Source organism: Podarcis bocagei, assembly GCF_964188305.1.
Source record: "Podarcis bocagei genome assembly, chromosome: 12".
NCBI classification, from domain to species: Eukaryota; Metazoa; Chordata; class Lepidosauria; order Squamata; family Lacertidae; genus Podarcis; species Podarcis bocagei.
In genome coordinates, this window is record NC_138137.1 from 52372872 (window position 1) to 52387590 (window position 14719).

At 43.9% G+C, this 14719-nt stretch overlaps 2 protein-coding genes across 4 annotated transcripts in view; one reads left to right on the forward strand and one right to left on the reverse strand.

Annotated features, from left to right (window-relative positions):
- Positions 1–12022, reverse strand: part of LOC308569499 (sodium channel protein type 5 subunit alpha-like) — a 57335-nt gene extending 45313 nt beyond the window's left edge. The window contains exons 1-3 of one of the 2 annotated variants that reach the window (XM_081163461.1): positions 11034–12022; positions 2040–2315; positions 312–432 (exon numbers count right to left, since the gene is read on the reverse strand). In XM_081163461.1, the coding sequence (XP_081019587.1) occupies positions 312–432; positions 2040–2306 (388 nt within the window). In that variant the 5' untranslated portion in view covers positions 2307–2315; positions 11034–12022. Of the gene's footprint in view, positions 1–311; positions 433–2039; positions 2316–5596; positions 6388–11033 lie in introns of those variants that run through there. The other variant, XM_081163460.1, reaches the window with a different exon arrangement.
- Positions 1–14719, forward strand: part of WDR48 (WD repeat domain 48) — a 58154-nt gene that overhangs the window by 13668 nt on the left and 29767 nt on the right. The window contains exon 1 of one of the 2 annotated variants that reach the window (XM_081163633.1): positions 12214–12409. The exons of the other annotated variant lie outside the window; for it this stretch is intronic. Within the exon in view, the coding sequence (XP_081019759.1) occupies positions 12362–12409 (48 nt within the window). The 5' untranslated portion in view covers positions 12214–12361. Of the gene's footprint in view, positions 1–12213; positions 12410–14719 lie in introns of those variants that run through there. 2 annotated transcript variants of the gene reach the window in all.

Sequence of the window (14719 nt, forward strand, 5' to 3'; positions counted from 1 at the left end):
GAACTGCAATAGTGGACCATAGCAAAGTTGCAGAACACAGGATAATAATAATAATAATAATAATAATAATAATAATAATAATAATAATAAATAAATAAATAAATAAATAAATAATATATATTTTTACCCCACCCATGTCTCTCCAGCCACTCTGGGTGGCTTCCAACAAAATATTAAAAATAGAATAAATGATTAGTCACTCTCCGGAATCCTAAGAAATATATATTAAAGCTCATATATACATATATAACTAACAGCTCTCTGTGATTCTGTATAAGAGATTAAGAATGAAGGAAACCCATTGGAAGGATATGTGTGTATCAAAATTTTCACAGCTAGTCTTCTCAGTGGATGGAAAGGACTGAAAAAAAACAAGGCTTTGGTGGCAGAAAACCGAAAGATTCTGTTCCTGGCTGATAGCACCATAAAAGTCTGTAAAATAGATGGAAATGCTTTTTAAATATAACATGCTCATGATAGACCTACTGTCTACAAATATAAACACACTGCAACTTCATAAAGATTGACTGGGGAGAACAATATGGACTGCTGATGAAAGTAAACAAACACAGAAGTACAACTCATTCTATTTCTGCTTCACTCAGGAGACCCATCGTTATGACAAGGAGCTGCATAAAAGACTGGGTAGTGGGGTAGCCATTCACTGAAGGCCAAACACACAAGGATGGCACAGATCAGTGCTTTTATCTCAGTTTACTGCTTTTTGCAATGAAATAAATCATCAGCCCCTGATTCAGATCAGAGTCGTGCCATGGAATTCATTTGCAAAATAAATAATGGGAGTTTGGAAGTTGATGTTGCTCTGCTGTTTTATTAATTTGCTTAAGTTATGGAATGATTCTACCTCTATTTTTATTAAGAGGCCAGTGGACTGCATATACCGTATTTTTCGCTCTATAAGACGCACCAGACCACAAGATGCACCTAGTTTTTGGAGGAGGAAAACAAGAAAAAAAATATTCTGAATCTCAGAAGCCAGAACAGCAAGAGGGATCACTGCGCAGTGAAATCAGCAGTCCCTCTTGCTGTTCTGGCTTCTGGGAGAGCTGTGCAGCCTGCATTCGCTCCATAAGACGCACACACATTTCCCCCTTACTTTTTAGGAGGGAAAAAGTGAGTCTTATAGAGCAAAAAATACGGTACTTCTGATAGCTGATAGCAAACAAAAACAGCAGGCACGGCTACAGTGGCGTAGCGTGGGTTGTCAGCACCCGGGGCAAGGCAAGTAATTTGCGCCCCCTAACCCGTGGATTTGCGCCCCCTAACCCTAACCCCCAGATGTTGCGCCCGGTGCGGTCGGCCCCCCCCTGCACCCCCCACGCTACGCCACTGCATGGCTACAAATGAAATAAGGTGATACATCTCATCCAGCATAAGACGAATATGCTGCATTATCACAATGACAAAGACACTGATATTTTACGGCCTCCATTAAAATCTTAATTTAATGAATTAATACAAATGTAGTACTTCAGCAGAGATTATTTCGTATGACGTTTATCTCAAATGCACAACAAATCATTCTGACTGTGTATGCTTATTCATAGCATGTTCACTGAAAAATATATTTTGCCTGGGTCTACTGGTTGTAATGTTGAACATAATGAAGTGCATGTAAGTGCCATAAAAATTAAAAGTTAAATGTTCATAACTGTACACATTGCTACAGCTTGTTATCTGAAAAATTAACACTGAACATTTAGGCTCCTGTCCACAGATCTACCGTACTTTAATGTGCACGTGGTACCATTTAAATGGGTATTCTGTCCAAGATGTGCATGCACATTTATAGCAATGTTAACAAAGAATAGACTTTTTAATTAAATCCCAGATACTATGCTTAAAATTTGATCATATTTATGAAATTAATTAATGTTTTCAGACCTGTTCTGAAATTCATTTGTAATTTCTACTTTGATTGCTACACAAGAAGAAACTGCAGCATTTTTGTTTTTGGTTTACAAAAACATTTTATGTAACAAAAATTCTTACAATTTACTTTAAAGAAACTGTATCACCTCACGATCCTTGTAATAGGGGTCAACATCTTCCAATGGTTCTCCAATGAGCCAAGGAGGGGGTTTTCCATATAGAATAGGGAGCTTTTTAAAAACTTTCAGATCAAGCTGTGGTTGAATATTTTCTTCTTGCTCTTGACTATTGCCCCCCTCTGTGGCCTTGGCACGCTTTGCTTTCTTCTCAGCAATTCTCTTTTTAATTTGATCCAAGGTCTCAGGAGTAAACCGAAGGAAATTACTAGCCGTTGAAAAAGAAAAATTTGGCATCTTCTTGCACTGGGAACAAACAAATATTCTGATTACAAAGGGAATAACACAGATAGTAAAAGTCCCATAATAACAGAAGATTTGGGAGGGTCAGTTGATACCATGGTATCAGCAAAACTGCACACATGATAAACAATATTTAATGGACCCCACAATACATTAGAGTGATGCAAATTATTTATTTCTAAAATGTATATACCACTTTTTCCAATCTGTTCCCATTTCGCATGCATAGTTATATAATAACTAAAGCTGTCTGAATTAGGCCAGTTCAGAACTTTAGTAACAAGTCCATTAATGTAAAAGTGCCTACTCTGAGTATGACTTAGCTAGAGCAACTCCCAGCTTAAAGTGACTCAAAACATTTTTTGTGAATGGAGAATGAAACTGTACATTATACAGAAAACCAACAGCAGTGGGCAAAGCTATCTTGTAGGTTATCTTGCCATTAGTATTATTGAGGAACCCTTCATGAATTTCTAGGAAACCCCAAACTTCTTACAATACTGTACTGTACAGATTTTTGAAACAGGCTTGTATGTGAAGGTGAAAAATAGATCTGACACACATGCGGGTAATTAACAAAAGTATCAGCTGGGTGCTTAGATTCAAAATGCAGGGCTCTGCACACTCTTCAGAGGGAGAGAACCCCAAGCAGAGTTAAAAACACTTTTTAAAAAATAAATATAGTAGTAGAAAATTTCCATAGAAAAAATGTTGCACCTACCATTATGGGCTAAAATCAGGCCTCACCACCATTTTACATGTGAACAAGGCAGATAAGTAACAAAGAATATGTGGTTGCCAGTCTTATACATAATTTGACGCTGGAATTAGCAGCACACATTATCTGGTGAGAAACCTTACTGTAAACTAGGGTGGTCCAACCTTTCTGACCACGTGAGCCACAAAAGTACTTTGACACAGAACCTAGCAGGCCGCATACTGAATTAAATTTCCATATTGTTAATTAAAGTTTTCACAATATAGTTAATAAATAATAATGTATAAGGAACAAATATATTTAAAGGTAAGCACTCCTAAACCTACTCCCTAGTATGTATGCACTAAATCAAGTTGCTAGGCTGCGATCTGTAAAACAGGATCACAATTCCATGCCTGCTGACCTGGGATTAAGCCCTGCTCAGGTCAGAATGTGCAAGCCTTATGTGTGCCTACTCATAAGAAAATGTTGTTAAGTTCACTGAGACTGACTCCTAGGTAAATTCATACTGTACAGGGCTGTAGCCTTAAGTAAACAAGTGGAGGTATCCAGTTGTCCAATACCAGTGGGGGGGCAATAACTCTCTTGCATTAATATATTATTATTGCTATGATTATTTTGTTGCTGCCTATATATACACAAAAGGACGTGGGTGGCGCTGTGGGTTAAACCACAGAGCCTAGGACTTGCCAATCACAAGGTCGGCAGTTCGAATCCCCATGATGGGGTGAGCTCCCGTCGCTCGGTCCCTGCTCCTGCCAACCTAGCAGTTCGAAAGCACGTCTAGTGCAAGTAGATAAATAGGTATGGCTCTGGCGGGAAGGTAAACGGCGTTTCCATGCGCTGCTCTGGTTCGCCAGAAGCGGCTTAGTCATGCTGGCCACATGACCCGGAAGCTGTACGCCGGCTCCATCAGCCAATAAAGCGAGATGAACGCTGCAACCCCAGAGTCGGCGACGACTGGACCTAATGGTCAGGGATCCCTTTACCTTTTATATATACACAGAGCAGCCCCAGGCAATGTTAGAGGCAGGGAGGGATAGCACGTTTTGCCTCCCAGAGGTTGAGGTAGTTGCGGAGGAAAGGGCATTGGTACGCGGGGCGGCAGGGGCGTGTCATGTCGCATGTGGGGTGTGGAAAGTCACACGCGGGGGAGTGGCACATCGCACACAGGGGTGTTGCACCTGTGAGCATCCCAAGGGGGAAGCACCTGCCTGCCTGAGCATCCTATTGGAGGCATCCGCCCATGCGAGCGTTGTCCTAATGGGGCAGTGCCCGCCTGAGCAAGCATCCCAAGGGGGAGGCGCCCGTCCGTGCAAGCATTGTACCAATAAGGCAGTGCCCATCTGTGTGAGTGTCCCAAGGGGGAGGCGCCCGCCCGTGGCAATGTCACCCCCTGGCTGGCACCTGGGGCGGACCGTCCCCCCGCCCCCTTCCTCTGGCACTGGGTTGAGGGAGACATTACAAATGCCTTTGCTGTTTGTTTTCATGTGCACCTCACAGCAACAACAAAAAGGGGCATCAAATCAAACCATTTTAAGAAGTCCTGAAGGTTGCTGAGGGCCACCAAAAACAGCCCCAAGGGCTGCATGTGGCCCCTGGGTCATGTGTTGGACCACCCTACTGTAAACTAAAAACATTTTTTTCAGGTGAAACAATTAAATGATTCTTCAGAAAACCAAGACTGATAATGAATACTCAAAACAGCAAGTTGGAGCATGGCACCCATGAAAATGTAAAACACACTTGTGAGTTGACATGCCACCTTTCTGTTTGAAATGGCATGCTGGTATCTTCACTTACAAGCCAACTGGTTTGATTTCTTCCTTGTTATCTTTTGCCCCTCAGATGCATATCAAGGGGCAACTCAGAAATAGGGGACAGAATAATATACTTCAGAGTAAATGCATTAAAAAAGACAACAGAACGGGTGTGCTTCAGCCACCGATTCTTAGAGAGGCTTCTAAACAAAAAGCTGAGTCCCAAAACATAAAAGAATTTCGAGTAAAAACCAAGAATAAATGTTTTTGCAATGAATTTGAAAAAGATAGCTTGCAGAGAGATGCATTGGTACTCCGCCAGTACAATTGATTCAGCTTTAATCCTAGAGGTTACAGCTGAACATAAGAAAGCCAGGGTGTTTTGCCAGCTATAGGGGTGGGGTGGAAAAGGATATGTGCTCAAGAGCAGGTGGACAGTAATAACACATCTCTTTCTTACTGTAAGAATCTAGTAAATCTGTACAATTTAGTACAACTCTAAAGGCTTCACAAACAATGCAACCAGAACGGTCAATTGAATGTTTCCCAGGTGTTTTATTCCTGACCACAAAATTTATGTGCCATGTCTGTAAGGCATACATTGAATCAGTAACTTCACACTGCCTTCTCAGAATTCTACATAATTCTTCATAAGCAAGAACTTTTAAAAAAAATAATAATAGCAGCATTCCTATCAGATACAAATAACCATACTTTTATGAAATAAAAAAGAAGACATTTTCAAGAGTTTCCTGTAATTTTCTCACATTTTCCAGTTCATTCTCGTTGCCAACAAGATTACTTACATTTTTCTGTGCAACAGCATCAATTTCATTAGAATACAGCAGACTTTCCCCCAAGTTGATCTTTTTCCAAAATAGCAAACAGTTCACCTTACTTTGTCAGATTCCACATTATTCTTTAGAAATTTCTTCCTTGCTTTCTCTTAAGCTGAAACTGTAATTTGTACAGACTTGTGATGGAATGGGAATGTCAAGGAGGAGGAGCATGCTTTCTGGCTTGAGATAAATAAATTGGATCCCAAGAGATTATACAGGAAACAAAATAATATGAGGAAGTAAATGGAGATGGTAGTAATTCTACATTATCAACTTCTAAAAGGCACAAGTTATTTCATCTGTTGAAACACTGTGAAGCTAATGACACAAAAAGGTTTTGCTCACCAGAACCAAGGGAAAAGAGCAATTAGGTAACAATCTGTCTTGCAGTCTCTTAAATATGTACTTAGTGAGCCAATATTTTCTATTACGTAACATTAATTTTCAGTGGCATTCCAACTACTTTGATATTAATAGAATATTTCTTTTCTTGCTTTAAAAGATCTCTTTGATGTATATAGGGATTAATCTGTATGCTATAGAAGGAAGGTAGCTGGATGAGATTTAAAGCGCTGAGCAGGACCTTTCTTCATTTGTAAGTGCGGTTCTGAATGCATGGCAGGAGATACCCATAAGTGTCTATAGAGCCTTTCTTCTTACATTGGGCTTGGTACACTGCAATTCAACTGTCAGTTAACAGCACTATATAGACTAATTGCATAATCCTATACACACATACCAAAATGTAAATTCCACTGAGACCAAATTACCAAAAAATAAACACATCATTTGTAATATGGATATTGAATCACCCAACTCATGTCTTATTGAATAGTCTCCAGCCCTTGAATAGGACTCAGTTGCTGTGCTATTCAGTTGTTATTAGCTCCATAACATGAAAATATGGACCTGCTGATTTTGTGTATAAACCCCTGCTAGAGAAAGGGGCAAGCTAGAACACTTTTTCTGGTCATTCAGCAAACACAGTAGCTCAACATAATGTCTTTGAAAACCAAAATAAAATTACAGGCTAGGTTCTGTTTATACTTTGTTATTTTATTTTTGTTCTTAGCAGACTATCATTCCCTGATACAGTGGTACCTCAGGTTACATATGCTTCAGGTTACATACGCTTCAGGTTACAGACTCCGCTAACCCAGAAATAGACCTCGAGTTAAGAACTTTGCTTCAGGATGAGAACAGAAATCGTACTCTGGCGGCGCGGCAGCAGCAGGAGGCCCCATTAGCTAAAGTGGTGCTTCAGGTTAAGAACAGTTTCAGGTTAAGTACGGACCTCCGGAACGAATTAAGTACTTAACCTGAGGTACCACTGTACTTTGCTATTTGTTGCTAATGCAGTGAAATATTAGCTACTCAGAAGTAAGTACCATGGGGTAAATATAAAAGAAAAAACAACAGAAAGTGGGTAGGGTTTTGTGTACTTGAAAGACTCTCTTAGAACAATCCTCTTGATTTGTCCTTTTCTCCCACAAGCAGGCAAAAGACCCAACTAAATTGTCTGCTTGGTTTTCCATGGCCTAGAACAGGCTTCCTCAACCTCGGCCCTCCAGATGTTTTGAGACTACAATTCCCATCATCCCTGACCACTGGTCCTGCTAGCTAGGGATCATGGGAGTTGTAGGCCAAAACATCTGGAGGGCCGAGGTTGAGGAAGGCTGGCATAGAACCTAGATGGGGAAAAGAGAACACACACACACATATATATGATGGTGATTTGACCGGATATCCCCAGCCGATGTGGACAGATTCCTCCGAGCTGGAAAACCCACCACTTGTCCTCTCGACCCGTGCCCGTCTTGGCTGATTAGAGCGTGTCCAGACGAGGTGCGGGCCCCCCTGGGGGATATCATCAATTTGTCCCTTGGCACCGGGACATTCCCAGGGGAACTGAAGGAGGCAGTGGTGCGTCCGCTCTTAAAGAAAACATCATTAGATCCCTTAGATCTATCCAATTACCGCCCAGTTTCGAATCTTCCATTCCTGGGTAAGGTGATTGAGAGAGCGGTTGTTGAACAGCTTGGTAGGTTTCTGGATGAAACATCGGCTCTGGATCCATTCCAGTCCGGCTTCCGCGCTGGTCATGGGACCGAGACGGCTCTGGTCGCCCTAACAGATGATCTTCGTAGACAGCTGGACCGAGGCGGGTCGGGGCTGCTGATTCTTCTAGATCTGTCAGCAGCTTTCGACATGGTCGATCACGAACTTCTGGACCACCGCCTCGCCGATGTGGGGATCCAGGGCGCAGTCCTTCAATGGCTGCGCTCGTTTCTCTCTGGTCGGGGACAGAGGGTGGCGCTTGGGGGGGAACTGTCATCCCGCCACTCCTTGGTGTGTGGAGTGCCTCAGGGTGCGATTCTCTCCCCGATGCTTTTTAACATCTTTATGCGCCCCCTCGCCCAGCTTGTCCGGAGTTTTGGGCTGGGCTGCCATCAGTATGCTGATGACACCCAACTCTATCTGTTGATGGATGGCCATCCTGACTCGGCCCCAGACACACTGATCAGATGCTTGGAAGCTGTGGCTGGATGGTTACGTGGGAGCCGGTTGAAGTTAAATCCTTCGAAGACAGAGGTCCTCTGGCTGGGACGGGACGATATGGGATTGAGGGGGCAACTCCCATCTCTTGCGGGGGTGCAATTAGTGCCAGCACCGTCCGTTAAGAGTTTGGGTGTAATCTTCGATACCTCCCTCTCCATGGAGGCGCAGATTGCAGCTATAACAAAGGCGGCATTTTTTCATCTCCGCCAAGCTAAGCAGTTGGCTCCTTACCTCTCTCGCCCTGACCTAGCCACTGTGATCCATGCGACGGTCACCTCCAGACTGGATTATTGTAACTCGCTCTACGTGGGGCTGCCCTTGAGACTGACCCAGAAACTCCAGCGGGTGCAGAATGCCGCAGCGAGACTCCTTACGGGGTCTTCGCTGCGGGATCACATTCATCCGGTGCTATACCAGCTGCACTGGCTCCCGGTGGAGTACAGGATCAGGTTTAAGGTGCTGGTTTTAACCTTCAAATCCCTACACGGCTTAGGACCCTCGTATCTACGGGACCGCCTCTCCTGGTATGCCCCACAGAGGAACTTACGGTCCTCAAATAAAAACATCTTGAAGGTCCCAGGCCACAGAGAGGTTAGGCTGGCCTCAACTAGAGCCAGGGCTTTTTCGGCTGCGGCTCCAACCTGGTGGAACGCTCTGTCACAAGAGACAAGGGCCCTGCAGGACTTGACATCCTTCCGCAGGGCCTGCAAGACAGAGCTGTTCCACCAGGCCTTTGGTTAGGGCACAGCCTGACTCCCTCCTTTGGCAATCTTTACAATACTTTAGTTTATGGTTGCCATCAATTTTGATTTTAATTAATTCTTATGATGTTTTTATAATGTGGCACTATTTTAGTGTTGTTAGCCGCCCTGAGCCCGGCTTCGGCTGGGGAGGGCGGGATATAAATAAAATTTATTATTATTATTATTATTATTTAAAAGTTTAAACTGTTGCATGTTATTATTTTAGTCATAATCTTGTCTACTAATTTGACTTCAACATATTAATAAAAAAATTATACACACAGAAATGGTAAATACCAAATTCCTTGAGAGTTTGTTTCTAAACATGTCGGGAATAGAGAACACAGCTTTTCATACACAGCTGTTGTTTCCCCCCACAATGCTCACAAATGTTTGCTGGCATTTACGGCCACAGAAGTTAGTAATAAAGATTTCCCGGATAAGCTGATGATATACTCTGACTCTTATCTACACTTTAATTGATAAAGTACGTTTCATAAAAACATACTTATGTTTCAGCATAAAAAGTGGTTCCTGTTTCCTTCCACTGTACCATACAAAGATGCAAGATGGTGTATATTTTAAATGCCTGTTTAGAGAATAACAGGATGTGAACAGCTTTTAAGACAAGTACACATTAGGGCTGTATTTTAAGACAAATAAGCATTAAAGTATTCTTTGGTCTTTTAAATGGACAAGTATGCACTTAATAAATGGGGAAATTTGCACAACACAATAATCCTTGCCATCTCTTTGTGCCCATTCAGACCATGGCTTATGTTCTAAACATCAAATTAATCACAGCCATGCTACAGAAATGCAAATATGACTATTCAAAAAAACTAACTATGGGGTATTATAAACAATGATTACCAAAAAATGGTGTTAATGATTAACCTATTTTTGTGCCACAGTGTAATTTGCTTGGGTAACTCTCTTTCTAGTGAGCAAGGTGCAACTATGCCTTCTTGCCCATGCCGTAAGATCAGCAGATGCCTTAAAATCAGTAGATAAGCCCTTTTTGTGGTCTCTATGCAGGATTAAATGGGGTGAGGTAGGGTGCAAGAGGCCATTAGCAATTCATTGTATGCAAAACCTCCTTCTACTCAGCTGTGTCCAGCCTATCTCTTGGCAACACTGTTACAGGATCTAATTGTTGACATCCATCTGTCTTGGGAGACAATGGAGGAGTACGCCTTTGGGGATGAAGTCAAACTGTTAGAAGGTTGCAGTGCCTGCTGTGGCTGTAGAGACCTAATGGTGTCATCCAAATCAGGGATTTATCCTGCTGCTATTCTTCGATTGTGAAATATGCCATAATCACCTAGTAATGCCTTTCTGCATTCTGCATGGCAAAAACAGGAGAGTCCTTTACACAAATATCAGAAATTGCATTTCATTCTCCCTGGACGCTTAGGAGTGAGTGACCATTCCCAAAGAAACCTCAAAAAGTGCATGCAGTGTGAAACTGCTTATCACAGTTCACCAAGTGATCCAATTCTACCTCCGATTACTTGAATCAGCATAAAGATATTTTTCTTTGAATTCTTTGAATGTGTCAATTAGCTTACCAATACCAGAATGTCTGTGTTATCAGTAACAACTGTTTTGTGAATGGCCACTGATACTAATGTAATGATCACTCTGCACTTTGCATATTTCATTTCTCTCTTGCAATCCCACCCAGCCACCCTATTATAATACCTTAACTTTTATAATACCTCAACTTTGCATCTGGAAGGTTCGTGAAAGGTTATACCAAAAGTAACTGGGGGTGGGCAATCTTCTGGAGCCCACTTGCAGATTGGAGAAACCATTGTGGGTATCCGACAACCAAGCACACACTTGCAACCAATTGTCTTGGCTACAACGCAGTGCTTCTGATAAGCTGCACTTTGTTGAAGGAAGGGGACCTTGTGGGCATTATGTTGGCAACCCCTTAGTCTTTAAGATGCCACAAGACTGCGTCCCTCTTGATACACCATACTGCTTCTTGATACACCATACACAGGACCGCAATATTTCAAGGACTGCCTCTCCCACCCCATGAACAAACCCTGACCCTGCAGTTTTCATCAGAGGCCCTTCTCTGCATGCCCCACCTGAGGGATGTATGGAAGGTGGCATTTTCTGTGGCTGCCCCACTTGTTGAATGCTCTTTCCAGGAAGACATGCCTGGCTCCATATTTGTCCGTTTTTGGACGCCAGGCTTTGGCCTTTGGTTAATTAACGTTGCCTCTTATGGTGTTGCTCATCATTTAGTGTGGTGGGAACGACGTGGTCCTTCTTAAAGTGCTATTTTTGCTTTGGCTTTTGGTTAATTAACGTTGCCTCTTATGGTGTTGCTCATCATTTAGTGTGGTGGGAATGACTCTTAAAGTGCTGCTGGATGATCATTTTATATATTTTGCATTGTCATGGTTCTTCTACCCCCACGCCCCAATTTTAAACTGTCGGCAAAATGGATCCAGAACACTTTCATGGCCGGTTTGCGAAGCAGTGTACAATTAGCCATATTCTGTATCTATCCTGTGGTTTCTTTGAACTACTGTTTCAGTGCATTCTTCTCCAAACCAGCTTCAATCTAATCTGAGGAAAAAGAACGCGCTAGCTGTGTTTCTAATCAGTAATGTGTACACAGCCTTTTCACTCTAAAAAGTGACTTAATAATTGCTGCAATATTGACAATACAGTCAGCAAAGGGCAATAATCTTGGGGGGTTATTTTATGATGTCTTTGTGCTGACCTTTGGGTACTCAACTAATGAAAAGGTGAGGGAACTTCGATAAGTTCAATTTAACTTTATTGTTAGGGGCGCTTGTATTGCCCACCCTGAGGCATGGGGCTGGGCGATTAATACACCAAAATAAATACATAACCGTGCAGCGCCCTGCTGGTTCTGAGGTAAATCAATGCATCCAACAACGTACAGGTGAATAACCATAACGTGTGGGCAATGTGGAAAGGAATGTGATATGGGCAAACATGACAATGCCCGTGAAAGCCGAGCTCTGACTGAGGTACCACACAGCCGAACCTCGCGCCCTTTTATCATCTCGGTGGGGGTGGGGCAGAGAAGGAGCAGCGCGAGCAACGTTCCCAACTGTCACCTTCTCTCCCTACTGATTAGACCAGCCCCCGCAAATCTCGCGAGACCAAGTACCCCTCCTTCCTCGCCCGGTTCGCCGACATCCCTCACAATAACGGCCGCCATGGCAACCGCGCAAGCCACGCCCCTTCCACTAACGTCCTTCGTCCCTTCCACTCCTGTGACTCGCCCCGCTGCCCGAGATTTGAAAGGGGTGCGGCTGCAGCAGTAGTAGCAGCAGGAGCAGGCGCCTCCTGAGGCGGGACTTCCGGAGCGCCTCCAGTCTCTCCTTTCCCTGTCCACCCCCTGCTCGGACGTGACGACAGAGTGTCAACATGCAAGATGGCGGCTCATCACCGACAGAACACGGCGGGGCGGCGGAAAGTGCAGGTGAAGGGAGTGAAGCGGTGCCGGTTGGAGGGGGAGGCTTGGCCGAAGGGCGGAGGAGGAGAGCGCGGGGGCCCCGCGGCCTCGCTGGAGGGAGAAAGGCCGGGAGGAACGGCGATAAAGGCGGGGGCCGGGATGAGGAAGGGGACGGGTTGGAGGAAGCGCGGGAAGAAGCCGGGTGGGGGAGGGATGAAGGGCGGAGCGGCCTCAGCTTGGGAAAGATATTCTGGGAGCTAGAGAAATTGCCGCAAGACCCTGGCTTTCTCCTCCCCGTCCTCAGCTGCTGACGCTTTAACGGCGGGAGAGAACGGAATAAACTGCTTAGGGACTCCCTTTGCGAAGTGGTCATCGTCTTGTCCCGCGCGTCGGAAATAACGAGATTGTGATGCTTTTGGCCTTTACCGCTCCAGGGCTCTGCCTGTGGGTGTTAGTATTTCAGCGCGCGGTTTCCGCCAGCTGCGGCCCCGGTGTTAAAAACATCAAAGTCCAAACATCTTCTCCACTCACCGTAGCGAATAGGTTTAGGGCCCGTGTGGTTGTAGTAGCTAGTGCTGGGACGATCCAAGGTCAGATCCTTACTTGGACATAGAAGTCACTGGGTGGCTTTGGGTCAGTCACTGTGTCTCTGTCGAACCTGCCTCACAGGGTTGTTGTGACATAAAGTGGGGCTGAGTAGAACCATGTACATGTCCCAGGGCTCCTTGGAGTAGAGGTGAAAGTTAAATGTTAGTTAAACATTACATGAAGGTAGTGCTTTAATTGTGAGAGCATTGAAAAAGTGTGATCTTTACTGCTGGCAGTTTGAGGCTACAGTTTGGAATTCTACCACTAATGTCTACTACAGTGGTGCCTCGCAAGACGAAATTAATTCGTTCTGCGAGTTTTTTCTTCTTGCGAATTTTTCGTCTTCCGAAGCACGGTTTCCCATAGGAATGCATTAACGGTTTTAAGAAAAAGGAAATAAACTTGCAAGACGTTTTCGTCTTGCGAAGCAAGCCCATAGGGAAATTCTTCTTGCGAAGCAACTCAAAAAACAAAAAACTCTTTCGTCTTGTGAGTTTTTTGTCTTGCGAGGCATTCGTCTTGCGAGGTACCACTGTATCTCCTTTTGGGTAGTGTTTATGTGTGTGTCTGTGCTCACTGTACTTTTTGGCCAAGATTGGTTCCTCAGAGATGACTTACAATTAAAATCTGCACAGAGGGGAAATGTAGCTTCAGTTGTAGCTTGGGTAAAAGACTGTCACTCAGTAGTGGTAGAGCATCTGGTGTGCATGCAAGAGATTCTGTGTTCAGTTCTCACCATATCCAGGTGGGACTGGGGAAGACCCCTGTCTGAAATCCAATCAGTTTGGACAATACCAAGTTAAATGGACAAATAATGTGATTATTACTAGGCAGCTTTCTAAGTATATGTGTTGGGGATAATAGTCTAGGTTCCAGACACCTCTGTAGCTGATGGAAGCAGACTGGCTAATGTTGGCTGTGGGCCTTGTTGATCCACTCTGGCTAGACTTGTCATGTAAGGGGAACTCTGCTTGTTGAATTCTGAATGTTCTTCACAAAGAGGCTCAAGAACGTGGTTATGTACATAAAAATTGCTGGCAATGATCAGTTTCCATGGTTTATCTTTCCACTCTTCTGAGTTGCTTTTTATTCTAGCCCTATACGGCCCTATACGGCCTAGGACCCTCGTACCTACGGGACCGCCTCTCCTGGTATGCCCCACAGAGAAACCTACGGTCTTCAAATAAAAACATCTTGAAGGTCCCAGGCCTCAGAGAGGTTAGGCTGGCCTCAACTAGAGCCAGGGCTTTTTCGGCTGTGGCTCCGATCTGGTGGAACGCTCTGTCACAAGAGACCAGGGCCTTGCGGGACTTGACATCTTTCCGCAGGGCCTGCAAGACAGAGCTGTTCCACCAGGCCTTTGGCTAGGGCACAGCCTGACTCCCTCCCTCGGCAATCTTCGCAGAGCTCTGGCCCAATGGTCGCCAGTAGCTTGAATTAATTAATTTTTATAATGAATGATTTTAGAATGTTGTTTATGTTGTATTTTTGTACTGTTTTATTGTTGTTAGCCGCCCTGAGCCCGGCTTCGGCTGGGGAGGGCGGGATATAAATAAAATTTATTATTATTATTATTATTATTCTAGGAGTTTGGAATAGAGGAAAAATAAAATTTTAGTGTGAATAGATTTTTAAGCCCCACAAGGGGGTTAAAAGGTATTTTAACAATGTTTCTGTGATGATAATGTATCCCATATCTAAACTAACAATTTGAGTTTGGGGGGGGGTTCTCCACAGGCACCCTCAACT